Raw genomic sequence first — 21,986 nt, forward strand, 5'->3', positions numbered from 1 at the left:
TGAGACAGGCAGCTAACATCTCCTAACTGCTTTTCCAGTGATTTTCCAAAGAACCGGGCAGCAGTTCGTAAGAAGTGGTGGGTGCTCTGGGTGTCCCAAGTCTTTGCATCTCAAATGTGCTAATGCTGCTGGTGTGCCAGGGTGAGCAGCTCTTCCCAAAGGCCCGACTCCAGCAATGCCTTCAGGCTACACAGAAATCCCTTTGCAGCTGTCACAAAGCACAGCCAAAATTCCTGGGGGATTTGCAGATGTTTTGGGCCTCTGCAGCACGGCCAGAGAACGAGTTGGTGCAGTTTGAGCTGAGGTTTTACAGCTTGGGGTGAGCTGTTGGTTTGATAGCGAAGTGTTGGTGTTACTGCGCTGACAGAAGCTTCAAGAGGCTATCAGTGCACAATAATTGCATATGGCTTCAGCTGGAGAACTCATGGATGAATACCTACCGTGTGAGGAGGGACTGACTGGGACAACCCAGAAAGAAAGGACAGCACTATAACATGGAGAAGGCTGTATGCTGGGTACCTTCCAGAGTATGGGACGTGAGATGCACCCTGCAGTCCTTACAAGCTGTAAGGGGACTGCTATGTGGTATGTGTAGTGTGTTTTTGGGAGGGCGGGGAATTGCAGCAGCCTGTATAGGAGAGAACACCTGAAAGGCTCAAAACCATACAAGCCCTACACTAAAATCCCTCCAGCAAGCCAAACAAACCTCAAGGCTGAAGGGATCAGCTCGTTATTCAGTTGATCTAATTGTCCCCTCCCAAGCACATTTTCTTGTATCAGCATGGGACTCAGAGGAAATCCCATTTGCAAATGATACACCTAGGATCTACAAAGCCATAGAAACCTTCAGAGACTTTAACACTGGAGTATGTCAATCCCAACAGACCCCTCAGAGGACAGTAGTGGAGATCAGCAGGCCTACAGAGGCTCAGAGCATGACAGAATAGTGAGAAGGACCTCACAGGCACTGCTTGTGACCCAGCCTGCATCCCATAGCACAGAGGTGGGCATTGCACAACCAACAGGGCTCCCAGAGAACATTCACCTTGCATTTCTGAGGGCCTGGCAGTCACTTTGAGGGGTGAGCACTGACCTCCCCAGGGCTATGGGGAACAGCTCAGTGCTCCTCACCTCCCCTCTCTCCTTCTCCACACCCCCATTGGGTTTGGCAGGGATGCAATTAACGCTTACCCAGGAGGTCTGCAACTGCTCCCACCTGGCTCCCATCAGAGAGGGGCTGCAGAAGGATAAATGCTCTGAGAGGGCTGGTCCCAGAATATGGGGTTGTCTTTGCTGGCTGGGGCCTGTGTGTTGGAGAGGGCTAAGGTAGCACATCAGGTGTAGGGCTTCAACTTTAGTTTCTGTTTAGCAGGAAATGGGTTGTAGTGGGCTCTGCAGCAGGAGGTACACAGCCTCCTCACGCTGCCCCTTGATGCAGATGTGTGGGTACAAGTGACCTGGAGTGCCTGCTGTGATCCCAGCAGTGAGCTCATGCAGGGCATCTCCACCAGCTCTCACAGCAGCTTTCATTTCCCTGCCTGCTTTCTTTCTAATTCCTCACATCCCTCCTCTATTGCTCTCCTGAGTCACAGTTTGCTCTCTCCAGGCCCGGCACACCCTGCTGTACTGCAGAGCTGAGGAGCTGTGTTCCTGTGCCAGCTCAGGAGGCTCCTTTCTCTGCTCCTCAGTGTCCCTCAGTCCTGCAGGGCAGAGCGAGCAGCCTTCCTCCCAGGTCCTTCCTCTGACTGCATCCTGAGGGCTCAGCTGGGTGATGCTGGATGATGCTTCTTCCAGGAAGAAAGGTAGGTTTTCAGTTCCATCTAGACATGGAACTTTGCAACAGAGAGGAAAACAGAGCTAATCCATATCCAGTCACTATGCTCATCTGTGGTGGTGCACATAAATCTCCCCTAGCAGTGTGTGTATCATGCTGCAAACAGGTAAGGAAGTTACCAAAGAAATCACTTCCTCTTGATCTAAGAGCTGACCAAAAATAGAATGATTTCTTAATGGATAACTTTCCAATTAAGCTTACTTTTATAATGCCAGAAACGTGGACTCCTGGCTGCTGTGGTGAAGTGAGTTTAATGGCCATTCATTTGGAGTTATAGTTAATTTGTGTGGGACCTGCCCCCTGCCAGGCGCTGGGCACATACAGCACAGAGTCAGTGCCCCATAACCCAGCTGGCTCATCTGCCCATAGGCTGTGGGATGTGACACTGTGCCTGGGCCAGTCCTGTAGGACCCCCAGCTCACAGCCCCTGTGCAGGGCAGGTCCCCTGGCTTCTCCATGCTGGGAGCAGAGCTGTGCCTTGTCCCAAATGTTCTGCTGCTTTGGGGCATGTAGGGCCAGCCCTGGGCAGGGGGATGTGCAGCTTCAGTTTCGTGGGGAGCAGAGTTTCATCCCAGGGAAAGCTGCACTGCCTGTGCCGCCCTGCGAGAAAGGGGTGACATACAGGGGGAAAAAGAGCCCGGGGGTCACTTTCTGCAGCATGCTTAGTCTAGTCATTAACTGTGTATTTAGAGAGACTTTAGGGGGACTTGGAGAGGAATCTCCTCTTATTTCTGGGCATTTGATCAAGCGGAATCCTTGGTCCCCAAACGGATGGGCCACTATTGCAAATTCTAGCGGGTTCAATCTGATCCCACCTTGCTGCGGGAGCCCATCTCCCCTTAACCAGGGCTGCTGTCTCCCTTCCAGCCGAGGACCCCCCCCATCCCTGAAGCACTGCAGGCCCCGTGCTCCCCCTGCCCAGCAGCACTGCGGGGCCGTGGCCTCAGAGCAGCCCTGGGGCGGCATTTTGGGATGATGTGCACCCTGGCCAGGCACCAAACAGCTTTCTGCTGTTGGGAAGATCCAGCTCCAGCTGCTCTTACAGGAACAGGGCTGGCTTTCTGCTGAGCCACAGGTAGCATTTTGTTGGCACTTTTCGGTTCTTTTTTTCTTTTCCACGGGAGCCCGGGACTGGTGAGACCCCTCTGTACTCAGCTCAGTCTCAAGGCTGCTGAGGACCACAAATCCCATCCCCGAGGCTCCACAGCACCTCTCTGACACCTTGCTTTCCCTCTGGGGGCAGCAGGACCCCCGCCATGCCCCCCACCCTCCCCAAGCCATTCAGTGACCACCCTGGGGACGCGTCCCCCTGCAGCCCGGCTCATCCCATCGCCGCCGGAGGGGACTTACCGCTGCCCATGGCCAGCACCTGCATGTTCTCAAACTCCAGGGTGGTGTACGCCGGGTCCAGCGCCGCGCTATAATCGGCCATCTCCATGTCTATCAGGGCTTTGGAAAGGCGCATTATCATCGGCAAACACGGGCCAGATCGTGCCGATTCCCTTGTCCGAGGCTATTGGCCCTACTGCTTCTCTCTGCCTTCACTGCGTCCCCTATCTGTTGTCTTTTATTTCAAATATTTCTCTGAAAGGATTTGCTGAGCCTCAAGGCCTATACTCCTCAGAGGGGTGGAGGCAGGGGGTTAATCTTTAATCATCTCACCCACTGCTAACGCTGCGTGGCTGTTGACTTGGCTTTTTTTTTTTTCTTTCTGTTTTTTTTCTTTTTGGTGGAGCTGCAGTGATTCTTGTTGACTGTTTATGGTTGCATCTCGAGGCGCTGTGCTGATCCCAGCTCCCAGGAGCACACGGGGAGAAGCACTCGGCGCACAGGGAACACCTTTGCAGGGCTGTTGACCTTGGTGCTGGGCTGCACCGGTGGTGGGAAGGCTGGAAAAATCCCTGCCTGGGGAACGAGGCTGTGCCCCACTCCTACCTCTGCATTCCCCTCTTTGCCTTCGCTCCCGATCCCACCTTCTCTCTCTCCCTCCCTCCCTCCCGAAGCATTTCCCTTCCTCTCCCTTTCCCTCCCAGGGAAGGTCAGCGCTCGCATTGCGATTTACACGTTGCTATGCAAAGTAACAACGCAGGACTCATTTTACTTCCCTATAAACCCAGTTTTACAGGGGCTGAATGCCCTATAAACAGGTCCCGCTCCTGAGCTGTGCCCAAACAACCTTTGGGGTGAGGGTTTGCCTGAGTGCCAGGCACGCAACGGAAGGGACAGTGAAGGGATGAGCGGGGCTGGTGGGGTGCACTGGGCACAGCCGGGCTGCCCTGTCCTGGCAATGGGCTGCCCGCTGTCAGGCACACCCTGGCCTGGCTTTAGCCTCTTAAAAGTTTCATTGGGTGTTTTATGGCGCAGCAGGGCTTGACTCTGCAGCATGATTTTTCCTTCTATGAATTCAGCCAAGCAGAGCTCTCTGCTGCATCGCGCCTGCTGGCCTCACCAGGGCGTTGTGTCAGAACCCCACTGAGCAGCAGTGAGCAGCAGGGCTCCTGCTTCCCTCCTGCCCACCCCAGGAGCTCTCTGGGCCCCCTGCTTTTCCTCTGCAGGGCCGACAAGTTTCAGTGCAATTTGCACCACATGACAATGCAAGATTTAATTGATTACCCAACGGCGTCGTCTGGATGGCACGGGAAAACAAGCAATTAATGATTCAGCATCAGCTCGCTCTGCATTGAAAACATCCCCTTGATTTCACAATCGGCACCAGGTGACCGAGTCCACATGCTGCCAATTTGGGTTCCAAACTTGCTTGTGTTTGTGCTTCTCAGTGCACCAGCACAGCCCTGGCTCCCCAAGCCCTCCTAGCCACAGTGTGGCCCTGAGGTCCCTGGCCCCGCAGTGATACGTGCTGTTGGTGCAGTGATTTTCTGATCACGTTTCGGAGCACTGAGGATTATTCAAGCAGTCCTTGCCTCCCATCATGGACCACTTCTAAGGAGTGCTTTTACCTTAAGGCCAAGGAGCAAAACAGAGAGCAAGGAAAAGCTCCTGATATCTTATTTGGGGTTGGCAGTAAGTGATCCTTTTCTGCAGGGAAAATAGCCCCTCTATGCTCATGCAGTTGGTGGTTCTCCCCTGTGGCAGCAACAGCCCTGAGTCAAAACTGTAGTAATGATGTGCACCAGGGTGGAGGTGGTGAGACAGAGCACAGCCCCGAGGTGGCCTCATCCCAGGGACCTCCGTCCCAGCCCTGCTCGGGCCACAGTGATCCCTTTGATTAGATAAATGCTACAGACACTTGGTCAAATATGTGCAGGATTTGCCACAGTGTCTAGTAAAATACCATAAAAGCATGGCCCATTTTGCTCCATTCAGCAAAACAACCCTTTTGCTTCAATAGCCTGCTGACAAAATAAGGCCATTTGCTCCTAGGGTGGGAAGGATTAAGAGGGCCAGGAACAGAAGACGGAGAGGCACTGTGTGCAAGAGAGGCAGATAAGGAGCGGGGAAGTTTGGGAAGCATTAGTGGCTCACGAGGCAGGGATGCAGAGTTTTCCATCTGTGAGTTTATGTGGGTTATCATTTTCTTGCTACTGGTGCCCCCTCACAAAACCCTTGTCTCAGCACTGGGGTGAAGGACACTACGCACTTCCTTTGCCCTGGGGATGGGCTCGTGGCACAGAGACCCTGCCTGGAAACTGAGCTGCTGGGAGCCTTTGTGTCTGTCCCACATCCCCACATGGTGGCTTTTGGGATCAGCTTGCCAATGTCACCGCACCCTATAGTAGTTAATAGGATCACGATGTGCTGCAGCTGCTTTGGGATGGAGATGTTTTCTGTATCCTCCAGCTACACCAGGAGGTGGCTGCAGAGGAGCCATTACAGCCCCAGGACGTGCAGCCTTCTGTGCTAAGTGAGTATTTGATTTTTATCAGCTGAGCAATAAATCCTTCTGTCTTTTTCCACTATAGCACCTCATGACACAAATTCCACTTTATATCTTTGGCAAACTAATCCAAAGCAGAAGGGAATTCCCTGAAAATAAGATCTGTACTTATCAGTAGATGAGGATCAGGAATAGAATATTTAATGAAGCGTTTATGGTAAGGATACCATTGGGTATATTGTGCTTGCTAGCTCCTGGTCTCAGATGGGTGAGCCTCTCACAGGGCTCCTCCACAACAGAGTGCTGTGTGACCGAAGGACAATTCAGGTTAAAGGGGACCTCAGGAGTCTCTACCCAACCTCCTGTACCACCCAGGGCCTGCTGAGAGCAGCACGGGCTGCTCAGGGCTTCATCCCATTGGATCTTGAGCATCCCTAGTGCAGGAAACTGTGAGGAAGGCCAGGGCTTTGCAGGCAGCCCTTTGAGCCCTTCCACCAAGCAAGCAGGTAGGGAAGCACGGAGCTGAGGAAGCAGACAAGGAATGACAGTCCCAGCAGGACGTCACCAGCACACCCAGCCCCACACATGCAAAGGTCCCTTCTGCTTGCTTTTTTTTTTTTTTTTTTTTAAACTCCCCTTTGAAATTTCAAATTCCAGTTTGTGGACAAAGTCCTGCCTATCTGACAATATAGATCTCCGACCACTGACCAAACTCCATTCCAAGCAGTCCCGAGGGCTGCGTTCCTTCCCCTTGCCCACGCGTGTCTCTGCTCTGCCGGGATCGCCCCACCATTTCTGCCCCACAGCAGTGCACTCCAATGTGCTGGACGTGGATTTTGTGCCTTTCAGCCCTCGCTTCAGCAGCTTCCTTCCTGAAGGCGGAATGGGAACGGCCATCTGTAGCGACCAGGTAGGAGCCTTATCACCTGCAACCCGTTTGGGCAGCCATAGGAAACGAGAAGGTGGAACAAGGGCTTCCGTTGTGCTTATACCAGCAATTTTAGCTCATCCTTTAAATTAGAGAAGGGAAAGGTAGGCAGCTTCAGAAGGAGGACACTCTTGGAGGCAGAACCGCTCCGTATGGTTAACTGATAACTCCAGTTTGCCTCTTCCCTCTCATCTTTTCCGATTCTCCTGATTAAGCTCAACTTATTCTCATGCTAATCATTTCTTGACCTGTTTATTCTGCATTAAAAAATTAACAGAGAGCAGTTTACTGCATGACTTGTTCACACAGAGGTGGCACAGATTAGCAGGCAGGCTGTAACCCCACGCAGCACTTTTGGATCCAGCAGCCATGCACACACCTCAGGGATGAGGGTTTGTTCCTGTTTTTAAAGCACGGCTTTTTCTAAAGTCAATATGGATCCCCCTCCCTTCATGCCTTAGGTATATTTGCTCTGTGGCTATTTCCAAATGGAAAAGATAAAGCCAAGGGCTCGTGTTTTGTCAGACTTTCTGTAAACAGGGCTACTTAGGCCACACTGTCAAACCTCTTTGCTTTCTGCCTTGGAGCTTTGTGACTCACGGGGCAGCATCTGTGTGTTCATAAGCGTGCAGGGGGCTGCAGCATTTTATCCCTCTGCTCTACAGCACGTGATTTGTCGTGCTTTCTTTTCCCTAGCACTGAAGCTGTGTTGGCTGTGGCTGGGATAGACACTGGGTGGAGATCAGCACTGCTCTGGAGGATGGAGATGGATGGAGACAACCTCAGGACATTCCTCACCAGTGCCAAAATTGGAAGTGCCCAAAGCAACCAGAACAACACAGGCCATAAAATCACCCAGGGCAGGGGGCTGGAACTTGGTGATCCTTGAGGTCCCTTCTAACCCAAGCTGTTCTATGATTCTGTGATCACCACGCAGTGAATCAGGGCAATGTTTGGATGTGAGGAACAAACACCTCAAAGGAGGCAGATGGTTCCATTCAAAACCCTTTCCCAAAGTGACATGTGCTTCAGCTGGAGCTGCGATGGATGTTGGAGCTGGAGGCCATTAATGGAGCTGAAATAAACAGCTGCTATGAACATGGGGACAGACAGAACATTTCAGCATACTCTGCTTCAGCGATAACACTGTGCGTGCCTTTCATCCCGTGATTGGGAAAGGGTTTATTGTGCTGACTAACTTGAGGAAGTAATTGCTGCTACTCCTGGGAGCTGTTGTTCTGCAAGGACAGTAGAAACAAAGAAAGTTTGAGCTGCTCTCAGGATGGCAGCCGCTCTCAGAAACATTGGAGCATTTGCCGAGCTGGTTTGTATTTGCAGTCACTGTGGCTATATTGCAGCCCTTGAGAACAGCATCGGAGTGCTGGGAGCCACAAGTGTGTGCTCATGACTCTGAAAATCTGGCTGCTGTGTTCTTAAGCAAAATCGCACCATGAGAGCAAGCAAGGAATAGGGATTATTACATCCACCACACTGCAGACTGCAGATGCTCAGCTCAAATCTGGCACTTTCAGCCCCAGACTGCAGGGAAACAGAAGGTGTGAGGAAGAAGCAGCGGTGCTGGAGAGCAGACTTGCTGCCAGGTTTCCTGCAGGGCTCTGTGCTCTGTAGGGAGCAATGGGCAGCCATGGCCCTCTGTTTCATTGACTTGATACCTGATGTTCTTTATACACATCTAACAGCTCGGGGTCGTTCCAGTTGGTGGAGAAATAGGCTGAGAACAGCCAAAATCAACAAAGGTTACACAGCAAATTTTACCTTCCTTTTTTCTTTTTTTTTTTTTTTTGTTTTTTGGATTTTTTTTTAATTTTTTTTGTTTTAAATCTTTTTGCAAAAGTGAATTTCATCATCACCTGCTGGTGACCTCCGGGCACCTCTGGGGCTCACAGGATCGGCCCTTTGTAGCTCATGGAATTAGGGCAAATAACTGCAGAGCTGCTCTGGGTCTGACAGGAGAGCTGCAGGCAGCAGCAGGGCAATGCAGGGGAGCTCTGAACCCGTGTCCTCAGTGGACGGGCAGTCCCAGCTCAGAGCTCCACAGGGTGAGAAGCATCGTGGTGAACCCAATGGACCTGAGTGCTCGAGCTGCCCTCCTTCTAGGGGAGCACGTAAGGAAGGGGCCGTGTGTGTGAAGGGAGGCAGTGCTGGAAGGGCGAGGGCTGCCAGAGGTGGGAGCAGTGGTTGGATCTGAGTTAGAAGAAATACAGGCGGTGGTGAGTTAAAAGTTGAGAGCTTCAAGATTCTGGAGTCAAAAGGAAACAAGTTGGTGCAAAACGCTTTTCTCTCTACAGGAGTGTGACTGGATAACATGGGCTGTCCATGATGTCCTCAATCTGACGAAACAACCCAGAGGAGCAAACAGGAGCAGCCACACCAGGAGCTCACTGGTGGCACCTGCAGCCCATGGACACCACGGCAGTCACCTCTGCAACAACCCGGCTTACTGCCACGGAAATGAAAGGCTGCAGCAGCACACAAGGTACGGCTGTGTCTGAATGCAGTGTGTGCAAGCTGTGCTGCATGGGGGGCAGCCAGGGGAGGGGACCGCTCATCTCAACATCCCCAAAGCCACTCAGCCAGGACATCACAGCCCCCACTGCTAACGAGCAGCACAACCAACTGCTAATTCCGCTTTAAGTATTTGACCTATGTCTCCAAGAGAGAATAACGTTATTATTTGTCCCTTAGCACTCCTGCATGGCCCAGTGCCATTGGCCTCTTCAGCCATAAAGAAATTAAAATATATTATGACCATAAACGACATCGTTTGAGGAAATGAACCATTTCTAGTAAACGTATCATGGATGCCAAAGTCATAAGCTCTTTTAAATCAATCACCAGCTGATGCAGGGTGCAGGTATGTGCCAGGAGCAGCTCCCACCACACGCCTCCCCCAACATGGGGAGCCCATCTCATGGCACGGTGGCTCAGGACATGCAGCTGCTATGAGCGCAAACCCTGCTTGCAAGAACTGCCCAAATAACAGCACCCCAAAATAAGCTGCAGGCAGCCTGCTCGCCACCTCTGCACTCCCCCCACTCCTCAGCACCAACGTCCCCCTGGATGGTGGGGTACAAAGCACAAGGCCAGCGTGCAGGTGGGTACCTGGTGTTGCCTGGAGCGGGTGGCATCTGCTGCCATTCATCTTCCAGTGCTCAGCTCCATGGGCAGAGCTAGAGAGTCTCGGCCTCACGCAGGGCCGTGCAGCTGGAGAGCCCCCGGCGGGCTGCGGGGAGAGAGCCATGCCCGAGTGTGAGCTGGTGTGCGATCAGCTAATCCCTTAATGCTGGTCACAATGAGATTTGATGGGGAGCAGGAGTTTGTGCCGCAGAGCTGCAGGTTTTAAAGGGTTCTGGCCGCTGCCCGGAGGGGAATTATAAGGTGGCTCTGGGTCTGTGCCCCGTTCCTGGTGCCCACAGCAGTGCTCGGGGCTCCCTGGGCCACCTTGCAGAGGTGCCCTCGCCCCGGGCTCTGGCCTGTTGCAGCGTCTCTGTGTGCAGGGCTGCCTGATCCTGCGTGCAGCTTTGGAGGCTGGATTGAAAATGCGCCTGAGTGTGTTTCACAACAGCAGTGGGTCTGGCCTTGAGGGGAGAGGCTGGGAGCTTTCACTTTAAAACGTTTCTATATAAATACCCATAACCCGATATCCTTGAGAAACAACCTCCGTGTCAGCTCCCAGCTGCATGGGCATGGCGTTACGAGGGGAGGTGTGGAGGCAGAGCGGGCTGGCAAGTGGGGGCTGCATGTGGAGTGCCCCATCTCTGGGCAGCCTTCAGCTTTGTGCTTGCAGAGCACTGAGTCCTAAGATTCAGACTACCCTGGTGTCAGCACTGCAGGAGCTCTGCTGCCCTGTGCTGCCCCGGTCCTCTCCTAAAGAGCTGTGACCTGGAAGGCTCTCGGGGCTGAGGTCTGGTGAGAAGCCTTGCAGATTGGTTCACCCAGCTCCCCTTGATGGGGAACCAAGGACTGCATGTCCCAGACAACCTGAGCTTTCAGCAAGCACAACCCCTGCTCATGCCTTGCGCCATGGCTGAGCCCACCGGGATAAAAGGGATTTCCCCACTGCCAGATGACATGAAAACCCAATCTCTAACCCCAGTCGGTGCCATCTGAAAGGTACAAGTCCAGGTGAGCAAAAATCCTTACTAGATTGTCCATGTCCCACCTCTGCTCCCATCCTCAGCTGCCTGGGGCTGAACTGCGCGTAACCCTGTGACACCTCCCTTCACCCATGGGTTTCCACGCCTGGAACAGGGACACACCCGGGTACACAGAGGTTTCTCCCAGACCCAGCACACACCCAGGGCAGCACCCACCTCAGCTTCTGTCCTTGTGTAGCAAAGCCTCCCCCCAACGCCCCCTGAGCACAGCTGGGATGAGGGTTCTGCCGTGGGGCGGAATTCTGAGCATCCCATCAGAGCAGAAAGGGAGAGAGATGCTGAGTGAGGCACACGGAGCTGAGCCCCGCGGGCTCCGTTGCGGCTCTGGGGCCATAAATGCGGCGCGGTGGCTGTTGTGTGTGTCAGCAAACATGTTGAGTGGGCTCGACTATTGATTCTGACCACATAAAAAGAGCGTCGTGCCACTTGTTCAGGTTTGCGCAGGTTTTACAGCTCTTGTTCTGAGAAGTGCCCATGTATTTGGTTTTGCTCCTTCCTTCACAGCTACCTGTTGACATTGGCTCTCTTAAGCAGAGCGTTGAGCCATGCCAGGAAGCTGAGTGTACAACTCTCCCCACTTTCCCACTTTCCCAGGGGTTATCACCTATAAAATCTAGCACACACCCATGGCTGGGACGGCTTTGCTGTGTAGAGCCAGGTGAAAGGTACCCACTGGTCCTGTGCTGAGGGGTTTGGGTGCCTGTGCTCGGTGCCGGGCAATGAGCCATGCAGCCTACAGGTGAGTTTTGGGGTATATGTGGTCAAAGCTGTGAGGAAGATGCTGGGAGAGCTGCGCCCTGGCCGGCTGGGGTGGGATGAGCAAGGTGAGGGGAGGGACCTGGCAGGGCTGTGATGACAACTGGTGTGAAAAGCAGCTTGGATGTCTGGAAGAGGTGTCGGAGCTCCCGGAGCACTGCCATGGAGATGTCCTACGCATGGTGACCTGTGCTGTCACACGTTCCCCACCTCCAATCCTCATCCCATGGGAGATGCCGGCACTGGCTGTGCCCCCTGCTGTGTGTTGGGGGCTCTGAGGGCCCAAGGCAATGGTCCCCACCCACTCTGACCCTGGGGCTCCTGGCCCTATGGGATGCAGCTGGAGTCCCTCTAGTGGCTGCAGCATTTTGAGACGGGAACTGTTCTGGCCATGCGAAGCCACGGCTTTTTGGAGGTTCCACTCCTCAGCTGGTGCCTCTCCATAGACGCAGTTCCACAGGAATCTGCTTCTTGTGAAGCTTTGGAGCATCTTCTGGAGCACACCATTATTTTTTCTCCAGCTTACTTCTCCTGAGGGGATTTCCTGGGTGATTTCTATTCATGCTCAGCCTAGAGATGGACACGAGCCATTGCTGGCAGTGATTGCTCCTGGGACCTGGCTGAGCTCAGGAGCCCCAGAGGGAATGTGGTGCCTCTGCCCGGTGCTGGTGAGCTGAGCCGTCAGGTCTGGGTTCACGATGCAGCCACTGCCTTGAAGTTTGAAGTTTGAAGTTTGCCTTCTATGAAAATCCTGCAACATTTGTTGTTTCCACAAATATTTCTGCCAGGAAACTTGTTTGCTTGAATATTTGAGGAGAGCAAACAGAGAAGGAGCCCAAACACAGTTGTCGAGGGTGTGTTTTTTTTTTTTGCAGCATTTTGCCATGTTCTAACCCTGACACTTCAGACGCTCTCTGCCCTATGAACTACCTCAGTGCCTCTGGCCCTGCAAATAGCACCATACAGCAGTGCTTCTGTTCTCCTTGCCCCATAGAAAACATCATCACGTTCTCAAGCAAAGCTGAGTACAAGGTGTGCTACTGCCCTGGAGCAGAGGAAGAGGCACTTCTCAGTGTGCTGGGAGCATCCCCAGCTCTGCCATGCCCAGAACAACCTCCACCAGGCTCCAGCAAACAGCAATCCAGTTCCAACCAAGGCTGCTTGTCACACCAGATCATCCCTTTTGCTTCCTACCAGTGCTGCCTGTCAGATCCTGCTCAGCTGCTCCCGGTCCCTGTAAACGCCGACTCCCCCCCCCCAGCACTGACATTATAACCACCATGAGCCAAAAGCAGACCCAGCACAAGGCAGACCCTGCAGCCCTCGTGCAATGGACAAAGAATAAACAGAGGTATTAAGAAGTAGCTGATGTGAGTTCAAGGGGGAAGACGCTCAGTTTGGGTCATATCTAATGGAAGCTTATGAAAAACAAAATCCATTTTGCAAAGAAAAGTCGTTACTTCACAGGGAAAAGCAAAAACGTTTAGCATTTTCTGCCTGCTTTTCTGTTCTCCAGCAGAAGCTGTTCACCACGTCTGACCGAAATGCCTGAGCAGCTCTGACGTCTTGCATTTTTCAGCTGGTTTCCAAAGCTGCTTTGCTGAGCTCGCCCCAATTGTGCACTGCTGCCTGCTGAAACCACTAGGGCAAGGCATCCCTGGAGCTGCAAGCTGCTACCAAAGTAAGTTGGAGCGGTGCTGGCTGTGCTGGGGTTAACGCCTACAACACAGGGCTATTGCCCTGGTTGCTGCAGTCTCATCAGGAGAAGGATAAAAGCAGAGAGAAGAGTTGCTGCATCCTGAGCATGCCCACACCCCTCTCTGTCCTGCAGCCCCTGGCAGGTGCTGTTGAGGATGCTGAACATGCCCCAGCCCCACCAGCCCTTTCTCCACCTCTATTTGGATAACTTTTTCACCCCTTTAGTTTATGAGGACTCCCCTCCTTCTGCCAACAGTCTGAGTCTCCTCTTGCTGCAGCCTGGGAGGCCTGTCTTTCTCTTTTATTATTATTTTTCTATCTCCCCCTGGTGAGGCCCCATCTCGGCAGCCCGGCCCCAGGACAGACGTGCGAGCTGTGTCTGCATGGAGCGCGCCTTTGTTTGCACACCGAAACAGATGGGGAGAGGGCACAGGTGGGATGTGCAGCAATCCTTCCCAAGCTGCCCCACAGCACCTGGCTCACCCCATGGCCATCCCTCAGTCCACTCCCCTGCACAATTCACACTGTCAATGTGTACCTGCCTGTGCTTGAGATGGCCAGTGTACCAGGGCTGGCAAACAGCAGCTTACCCAGAGCCAGAAGCAAACTGATGTCACAACTTAACTGTAAGCGATCCAACAGCTTGTTCAGCTCCTTGAGGATCAGCAGTCTGCAGGGGCTGTCTCTCGCTGCAGAAATGTGGATGGCTCTGTACTGCAGGGCAGATGACACTCTGGTTTGGGGACACCCAGACCTGGCACCTCACTCTGTGCTGTCGCATCCCCTGGCTGTGACATCTATATCCTTTGTGCCTCCCCTTCTGCTGAAATGGGCATGAGCATCCCGTTCCACTGTGACCCCAGGGGCAGAGCCCTTCCTCTCCCATGGGCACCCAGCCTTCATTTTGCTCACTCACAGCCTTCATTGCATGTCTCCTCGCATGCTGCCAAAGCAGTGCCAGCTGGACACACCATCACCAGCTGCACCAACCAGACAGAAAGCTGAGCATTTCTCTGAGCCTGCTTTTATGTGAGAGCTCCCAGCCTGCTGCTGGCTCCTGTGGGATGGCAGCAGCCCCAGAGCTTCTGCATGCTGAGGACTTACAAAGAAATGAGCAGCATGGCAAAAAGGAGTAAACCAAAGGGCTTCGCAGCTGTTACGTTTCTCCTGTTCTCTGTAGCTCTGCGCACCGTGCTCAGCCCAGTTCAACCCAGGGCTGCTATTGCATATCCTGTGCAATTCCTACACATTTCCATTGAGATGGACCATGGACTGCTGATGATCAATGGCCACCATGGAGCTGTGTGGCAAGATGGGAGCATTCTGAGCCAAAAAACAAAGCTCCCCCCCTTCACCCCCCCCTACCCCTGCATGGGCTCCAGCACGGGGCTGAGTTAGGGCTGTCCCTGAAGCAGGGATATCCCCAGTCTTCTCTTTGGAGATGCAGGGAGCGAGGCTAAGCATCCTCAGGCCTGGGACCAGAGGCACCAGCACCCAAAACATGGCCGTGAGCAGCCAAAGGCTGGTGGGGCTGTGTGCTTGGGAAGGGCATGGGGCAAGGGAGAAGAGGAGCAGAATGCCAAAGTAGAGCAAAGAGAGGCAAGGTGGTGTGATGGAAAGGCATAGAGACGTGATGGAAAGTTGTGGGGATGTGGTAGAGAGCCACGAGGAAGTGCTAAGAGAGCCACAGAGACGTGATAAGAGAACACTGGGGATGCAACAGAGAGCACTGTAACTATGAGACCTCATCTGCTGGGCTCTTGCTCTGCACCCTGGGTTGTGGGATTCACAGGTCACACAGATCTGTACCAGCCCTGGCCCCTCAGCTCCCAGGGAAGCTGCAGCACAGGTGCTTTTGAATGCAGTGGGTAACAGCAGGGGGATGACAACCTTGGCAGGGGGTTCTCTCAAATGCCAATGTGCATTTGTTGGCATCCAGCCCAGCAATTGAGAGCAGCAGCCAGGGGCTGCCCTGGTACCTGGGGCAGAGCGTGCTGCCTGGTGCCTTGCACCACAGAGCCTCAAAGCTGCCATTTGCTCAGGCACTAAAATCCCCTCTGGGAGCCCTCCTCAGCATCGCCCCATCCCTTTGCACCGGCCAGTAGCACTGGTGGGCACCATCCCTGCTCCCACAGCCAGGGCACACTGCAGAACACACAGCCTTTGCCTCCAGGCTGGCTTTGTGACCTGGGGCAGCACAACAACTGCTTGCAGACTGCATGACTTGTGCTGAGAACCCTCTCCCTATCCAGGGCAAGCAGCCCCTCCACAAGTAAGTCAGCCTCGCTCCGCTCACTCCAAGCACCTTCCTTCTTCAAGCCCAGCAGAGTGAAAGAAAATATATATATCTCTATACACACAAACAAGAAAAAAAGGACCTCTTTTCCTGCCTCCGTCTCAGACTTTGCACGTGGCGGAGCAGTGGGTGGTGGGGCAATGGGGCCGGGTGCCGCCGTCCCCTGGCAGCCCCTCTCCCCGTGAGCAGCCGGGCAGCAGCGCGGGCGGTGGGATCGCTGTACTCACCATATGGAGCCTCCATCTTAGCGCTTAGCTGGGTGCTTACATTGACCATGTCTCGCCGGGTACCACTATGGGGACTTGGGGCAGAAAGCAGAGCAAGTGTAGGAGTAATAAAATAAAATAAAACAAGTAAATGAAAATGTATTTCTGAGGAACTGGGTGAAGGCAGGAGAGAGTGTGGAGAGGCAGGGCGAGAAAACCTGCCTCTCTTGTTATCTTATTGATTCGCTTAATCAGGGCTAATGTGGGTGGAGATGTTAAATAGTAACCAAGCTCTTATGGAAACCAATCTGCAAGGTGCTGTCGCTGTAGCTATAGTAACTGCTGCCAAGCTAGAAACTCAAACATGGCTTTTACTGTACTCTTTCAGGGCTCCTGCTTCCAGCCGGTGCTAAGGCTGGGGTAGAGGAGGCAGGGGTTTGCTGTGGGAAGGACGGGATGAGCTGTGGCATTGCTGTGCCTGGGCACTGAGAGGATTGTGGGCACTGAATGCGATGGAAAAGAAAGGCAGGCAAGGGTGAAACCACGTGGCCCCAGGCTGGGGATGATCTGAGCTGGGCTGGTGCATGCTGGGGTACAGCCCAGCCAAGAGATGGGGCTCAGGGCTTGTCCTCTCCCTGGGGATGGGTAGCAGTGGGATGCAGGGTGATACCCAGAGCACTCGGCTGGTGTGGGACATTTGCAGCTCTCTCTCCATCTCCACTCCCTGAATTCCTCCCCCAACACCCCCTGTTTCTGCTGGTGTCTTTGTGTGACAATCTGCTTGTGCTCAGGGAGCAGCGGGGCAAGCTGGCTGTGTTTGTGGGGTTTGTGGGGGGACCTGCAATGGTCCGTGGTGACCCATGGACATCTGTGTTCTCTGCTGGGCTGCACAACCGGGAGGACGCTGAGGACCTCCTGCACACCAGGTGAGTAGATGCAGACCCCATACTGGGGCAGAGCCCTGTGGAGAGGTTTGAGGGGCTTCTGTGGGGGAGCACATTGCTTGGTGTCTTTCCTCCTGAGATGCACACTGCAGGAGCAGGGCTGTCTGAGCTCACCAGAGTGCCCACCCTGAGCTGTCCCTGCCAGTCTGGAGGCGTTGCTCTGCCCCCAGCAGCCCAGGCTGTGTCTGAGCCCCATTGTTTCCTTCAGACCAGACTACATCCCTTCACAGCAGTGTGGGAAAGGCAAGTTTGGAAGAAATCGAAGCCACTGGCAGATGGTGATAGGTGGTGGCACCTCGGGGGACCCTGCATGCCCCATCTCTTGCCAGCCCCAGCACTGTGGGCAGGGCATGGTCCTGAGCCGTGACCCTCTAGCATTTTACCACTGTTGTCCCTGCAGTGCCCAGTGTCCCAGCACTGCTGGCTTCTCCCACACGATGGAGCAAAGCGCTCAGCGTCTCACATGCTCACAGCCCTGCTGAGGGCTCCTGCACCTTTCTGCTATTTGGGGTTACCCCAACACATAGCACATGGCTCCATGTCACAAGGGCTTAGCAAGGAAGGACAGACATGAGCACTTGGATCTCCAGACTGCTTTATTGGGTGGGGGGGCACATCTGGGGGGTCACGTGCAGAGGTGGCACGCTGGGTTCCAGTTGCTTGTCCTGAAGGGACAGTTTGGTCACTGCATGGCTCCCAACCCAGCCCTGCGCAGCAGGGCCCTGCCAGCCCCGTGTACCCCAGCACCCGCTGTGCCCCCCAGATGTGAAGCAGCTGGAGATGGCAGCGGTCCCAGGGGGTGTCCAAAAAGAGCCCCCAGAGTGGCAGGACTCTGCCACTTTGTGTCCTGACTAAAGCCTAAAGCAGCACAGGGAGGGCTGGGCTGGGGGGGACAGAAGCATCGTGGTGCCATAAATAATCCTACTGCCCCTGTCCCCATGGGGTGCATCAGGGGGACGTGGAGTGCTGCCACCATCCTAAAACCAGCTCACTTGGTTGGATTTGAGTCCTGTGAAGCACATGTTGTTGGAGCAGACCCCTCCATAGGCAGGCGGGCAGGCTGAGCATGGCCTCCCTATCTTGTATGGTGCTTCCCCGATCCAATTGCCCCTGGGAAGAGAGGAGAGGAGAAAAAGCATCACCCCCTGCACAGCACCAAGTACGGCTGGCTGCTCGCACCCACTTACTTGATGGCGTAGTTGCAGACGAGCAGGACGGTGCGGCGCCACGTGCTGCCCCAAACATGCACGTTGCTGCAGGCCTGCAGGGCGCAGCCCAGCCTGTTGGAGGATGCCCACACCATCTGCATGGGACACAGCATGGTCAGTCCTTCTGGGTCTGGGAGGCAAACTCAAACAGTACCAGGCTGCCTGTGTGTGGTGCCATGCCCACCCCAGCGCTGCTCAAACACACACTTCTCAGCATCCCTTTCCTCTGCCCTCAGCCTGCTCTGATGCTGTGATGCACCGCCTGAGTTAAAGGAGCAGCCAAGTCCAGGTCATGCCTCCAGCTGACCCAAATGCCTCCCCAGAGCTGTCCCTGAAGCGCTGCCAGCCTGGACAGAGGGAGGCGAAACCCCTCCCGGGGAGACCCGAAGAAGAAAGGCCCCTCCTAAAGCCGCTGGAGGCTGAGTTTCTCCCTATAAACATGCATTTTGTGGCCCAGACAGCCCCGGGTACAGCTGTGCTCCAGACACTCGTGCAAACACCGGAGGGGTCGGCCCAAGGCAGAGGGGCAGCAGGAGGTTTCCAGCTCTGGCTGGAAGTGCTATGGGATGAAGGGGGGCATTCATGGGGCCAGGCAGTGCTAAAAAGCCACTCTGTCACTCAGGAGATGATTCATGGCCGGCCAAGGCGGGAAGGGGCTGTTTGTTTTTTTCTCTTTGCAGCCTCTGAGGTGTTAGTGGGATAATGAGGAGAAACAGGGAAAAATGCTCTTGGACCAAACTGCCGGGAGACCAAACTCAACCCAGAGGGAAGCAAGATTTGGGTCCTGAGTGTATGCAGGGAGCAGAGCTGCAGCCCCAAGTGCAGTGAGAACCCTGGCATGCATTTGTCCTGGGGAACCCCATCCTCTCCCACAGGACTGCAGTGCTGCAGTGCTGCTGCCCACCCATCCTAATTGGGGACCCAGACCCCCTGCTCAGTGGGGAGACAGGGCTCTCACCTGAGTGTAGTGGCTGCAGACAGAGCTGCTGCACTTGGAGGGACAGCGAGGGTTGCACTCGCGGGGATGTGGGAAGGAGTAATGCTGCTGCTCCTGGTGCCACGACCTCACCATGTCCACCACGGAGCGGTACCTGCCACGGGAAGGCGGTGGTGTCAGCGGGCATCCCATTGCATCAACGCTACGCAAGAGCCTAAAAGCTGAACGTGGGGCCACACAGCTCCCCACCCTCCCTTACCTGCCCGAGTGGATGGAGAGGTTCTGCCCCACATACTTCATCAGCTGGGGGGGGCCGTGCTCCCACACGCACCGTGCAGCCCACGCCTCTGCTGCCCTGGCCAGACGTTCATCCCACACCTGGCAGGGGAAAGGGGAAGGACAGGGGGGGGGTTGGGCTGCTGGGGGGGGAGGCAAGAGGAGAAACCCGCTCCTTATGTTCAGAGAGGCACCGAGGAGCTGCTCCTGCTCTGCTGCTGGGACAGCTGCTTCCTTCATGCATTATTTAAAGCTTCCTCACCCATCCTGAAGTACGTGGGGAATGAGCCTCAGCCAATGCCTTGGAGAGTTATTTGGCAGGCAGGCTTTTAGGATGCCCTGGGTGTCTGGCACAGAGTTTGCAGGCAGGAATGCCTCTCTGTGGCTGCTGGTTGTTTTGTGGGTTGTTTTTTTTTAATGAGATGCTACAAGGAGAGATTCACAGGGACGTGTCCCCCTGCTTATATCTGTCAAAAGGTCTGGATGGCAAACTGTGGGCAGCAAACCCCTCAGGCACAGAAGGGTTTTGCCCCAGCTGCACAGTGGGGAGACCAAGGGGGACAGCCTGATGATGGAGGTGTCCCTTCCTGGGGTGGGATGCTGGTGACCCTGTCACTGGAGTGCATGCGTCCCTGGACCAGCAGCTGTGCCAGCTTTGCAGGTCAGAGGCACCTGAAGCACATCCTGGAGGCATGGAAACTCCAGGAGATGTCAGGAACTCCTGACCGCTTGTGGCCCATGCACAGGGTGGGCATGCTGGAGTGCTTCAGGCTGCTAGGAGCTGGTCCATACCCACCCAGGTGCCTGAGGGCACTGCAGTGTTGCCAGCAGTTCAGTGCCTCCCAGAACACCTGCAGACACGAGTGAGGATGGCAGCTCCCTGCACTGCTGGGACAGTGGGAAAACCCCACTTCCAGCCCTGGGACAGGGAGATAAGGACACACATATGCCCCAGCTCTAGCATGGCATGCAGCAGTCGCACCCAGTATCCACTCCCACCTCTCTCCTGGGGGAAATCTCTGGTCATACAGCGCTCTGCCCCACACCTGGGATCCATAATATCCCCAGGACAGGCACAGAGCCACAACACAACAGGCACAGGCGATGCACACTCACCATGTACTCCATGTTGGCAGCGGGGGGGGACACCTGCGCCCGCACCTGGTTGTGGTAGTCCAGGATGGCATTCATGTCACGGGGGGACAGATACCGGCGGCGGCGGCTCCGGGGCATCCCTGCACCTGGAGCTGGACCCGTCCTTGTGCTGCTTGGAGGGGACAGGAGCTCGGTGGCGTTGGGCAGCACCAAGGAGCTGGACTCTTGGGCCAGCCAGCAGAGCATGCTGGTGAAGCAGAGGTGCAAGTGCAGCAGCGGCATTGCAGCGTGGATCTCTCGTCCCCGCTCCTGGAGTGTGCTGCTGGAAGAGAAAACATGACCTGCACCGCTTCACTTTGCATTTGCTCATGCAAATCCCATTGCTCCAAGTAAATGGGTACTCATAGAACCGTAGAATATTCCAAGTTGGAGGGGACCCTTAAGGATCATCAGGTCCAGCTCCTTTCCTTTCCTTTGTCCTTTTCAAAAGAAGCGTTTTAAGTGAAGCTCTGATAACCTGCAGCTCCCGCTCGCTTGGCACAGTAACACTGTGAGCAGCAGGGAGCTGTCTGCGGAATTCCTTCTCTCGTCTCTTTTAAGAGATAGCAGTGCAGGATCTGCCCCAGTTTTCATCCATCCCACCTACCTGCTGCACGGGGCTCCCAAGGGGCACAGTGAGAGCCTGCCCCATCCCCTGCAACATCTGTATGGTGAGAAAACAACCGGAACAAAACGGAAAACACCCCAAACAATAAGTTTTAAAAGAGCAAGAAATCCTTATTGAGTCCTTCCCTTGGGGGGAAGCAAAATAAACCACCACAAAAGCAGGATAAAAAAATACAAAGGGAAATGCTGGAATCTGCTCATCCTTCAGCCATCGCATCCCTGAGCGCTCCCGCTCGCAGCCCACATACCTGAAAGCACTGAGCAGAGCGCAGCCGAGCCCGGCACCGCGCGGGGCCAACCTGGTTGGGCAAACAACCTGTGCTGGACGCGTGTGCCAGAGATTTAACCCCGGCGAGGCGGGCAGCCCGCGGCAGCGTGACGCACAAACTGCATCCTAACTCGTCCCCCCGGGAACGTGCTGAGGTTTGGGGAGAGCTCTGCCGGGCGGTTTATAGCCGGCTCTCGGTGCACGCCTCTTGCACACGCAGCTGCTGTTGAGCCCCACGCGCTGCTGGAGGGAGAAGCCAGCAGAGCTCTGTGTGGCGCTCCGGCAAGCAGGAAAGCTGTTTGTTTCAGTGATGTTTGTTGTTGTTTTTATGAGATATCTACAAGGAAAGATTCCCCGGGATGTGTCCCTGTGCTCACATCCCCCATTGGGTCTGGATGGGGAGCGATGGACTGGAAACCCCGCAGGCACAGAGGGGTTTTGCCCCAGCGGAGCAATGAGGGGACGTGGGGGGACCCTGGTGCTGTGCAAGCTGATGGCAGCAATGTGCCTTCCCAGGGTGGGATGCTGGTGACCCTGTCACTGGGGTGCATGGCAGCTGTCCTGCATGGACCGTGCTGCAGCAGCAGGTGTGTGTCCCTATAGCATCCCGAGCGTTGTTCCCAAAGGCTGGCAGAGTGATTACTGCTGCCAAAGTGACTCCTCACCCCAGTGCTGTGTGGGAGCGACCCTGGGGCTGCTGCAGCCATTTCTAGCACTGTGAACACTGCGTACTGGGGGGAAGCTGCTGCTCAGGCAGGAGAAAAGGATAAGATGCTGCAGGGACCATAGTTTGGTGGCTGCTGTGCTTGTTCATAGCAACCTGCAACTGGGGATGCTCTAAGCCTTCCCAACACAGATGCA

The 21,986-nt window shown here is 54.8% G+C and overlaps 2 protein-coding genes across 5 annotated transcripts in view; both read right to left on the reverse strand.

Moving 5' to 3' along the window:
- HNF4A (hepatocyte nuclear factor 4 alpha) overlaps nt 1-15,980 on the reverse strand; it is a 28,828-nt gene extending 12,848 nt beyond the window's left edge. Inside the window, exon 1 of one of the 3 annotated variants that reach the window (XM_072350155.1) lies at nt 15,753-15,980. In XM_072350155.1, the coding sequence (XP_072206256.1) occupies nt 15,753-15,801 (49 nt within the window). In that variant the 5' untranslated portion in view covers nt 15,802-15,980. Of the gene's footprint in view, nt 1-3,184; nt 3,306-15,752 lie in introns of those variants that run through there. The other 2 variants (XM_072350154.1, XM_072350156.1) reach the window with 2 other exon arrangements.
- A 1,275-nt stretch (nt 15,981-17,255) lies between these two features.
- Nucleotides 17,256-21,277, reverse strand: R3HDML (R3H domain containing like). 2 transcript variants are annotated; one of them, XM_072350415.1, is made up of 6 exons: nt 21,106-21,277; nt 20,213-20,513; nt 19,080-19,198; nt 18,842-18,974; nt 17,863-17,978; nt 17,256-17,785 (listed from the first exon to the last, which is right to left on the reverse strand). In XM_072350415.1, the coding sequence occupies exons 2-6, from the start codon at nt 20,471-20,473 to the stop codon at nt 17,653-17,655; spliced, it is 762 nt and encodes a 253-aa protein (XP_072206516.1). In that variant the 5' UTR covers nt 20,474-20,513; nt 21,106-21,277; the 3' UTR covers nt 17,256-17,652. The 2 variants fall into 2 exon arrangements, with proteins under 2 accessions (XP_072206516.1, XP_072206515.1); XM_072350414.1 differs by having other exon boundaries at nt 20,213-20,510; nt 21,106-21,204.
- Nucleotides 21,278-21,986: the final 709 nt, after the last annotated feature.

The sequence above is a fragment of the Excalfactoria chinensis genome, chromosome 15 (genome assembly GCF_039878825.1).
Source record: "Excalfactoria chinensis isolate bCotChi1 chromosome 15, bCotChi1.hap2, whole genome shotgun sequence".
NCBI lineage: Eukaryota > Metazoa > Chordata > Aves > Galliformes > Phasianidae > Excalfactoria > Excalfactoria chinensis.

What these genes read in the sequence shown, in the direction of transcription:
- R3HDML (XM_072350415.1), bottom strand. Translation starts at nt 20,473, where the DNA reads ATGCCGCTGCTGCACTTGCACCTCTGCTTCACCAGCATGCTCTGCTGG. An exon ending in TCTGCAGCCACTACACTCAG is followed by an intron (nt 17,979 to 18,841) that starts GTGAGAGCCCTG and finishes TGTCCCATGCAG; the next exon opens with ATGGTGTGGGCATCCTCCAA. An exon ending in GTCTGCAACTACGCCATCAA is followed by an intron (nt 17,786 to 17,862) that starts GTAAGTGGGTGC and finishes CTCTCTTCCCAG; the next exon opens with GGGCAATTGGATCGGGGAAG.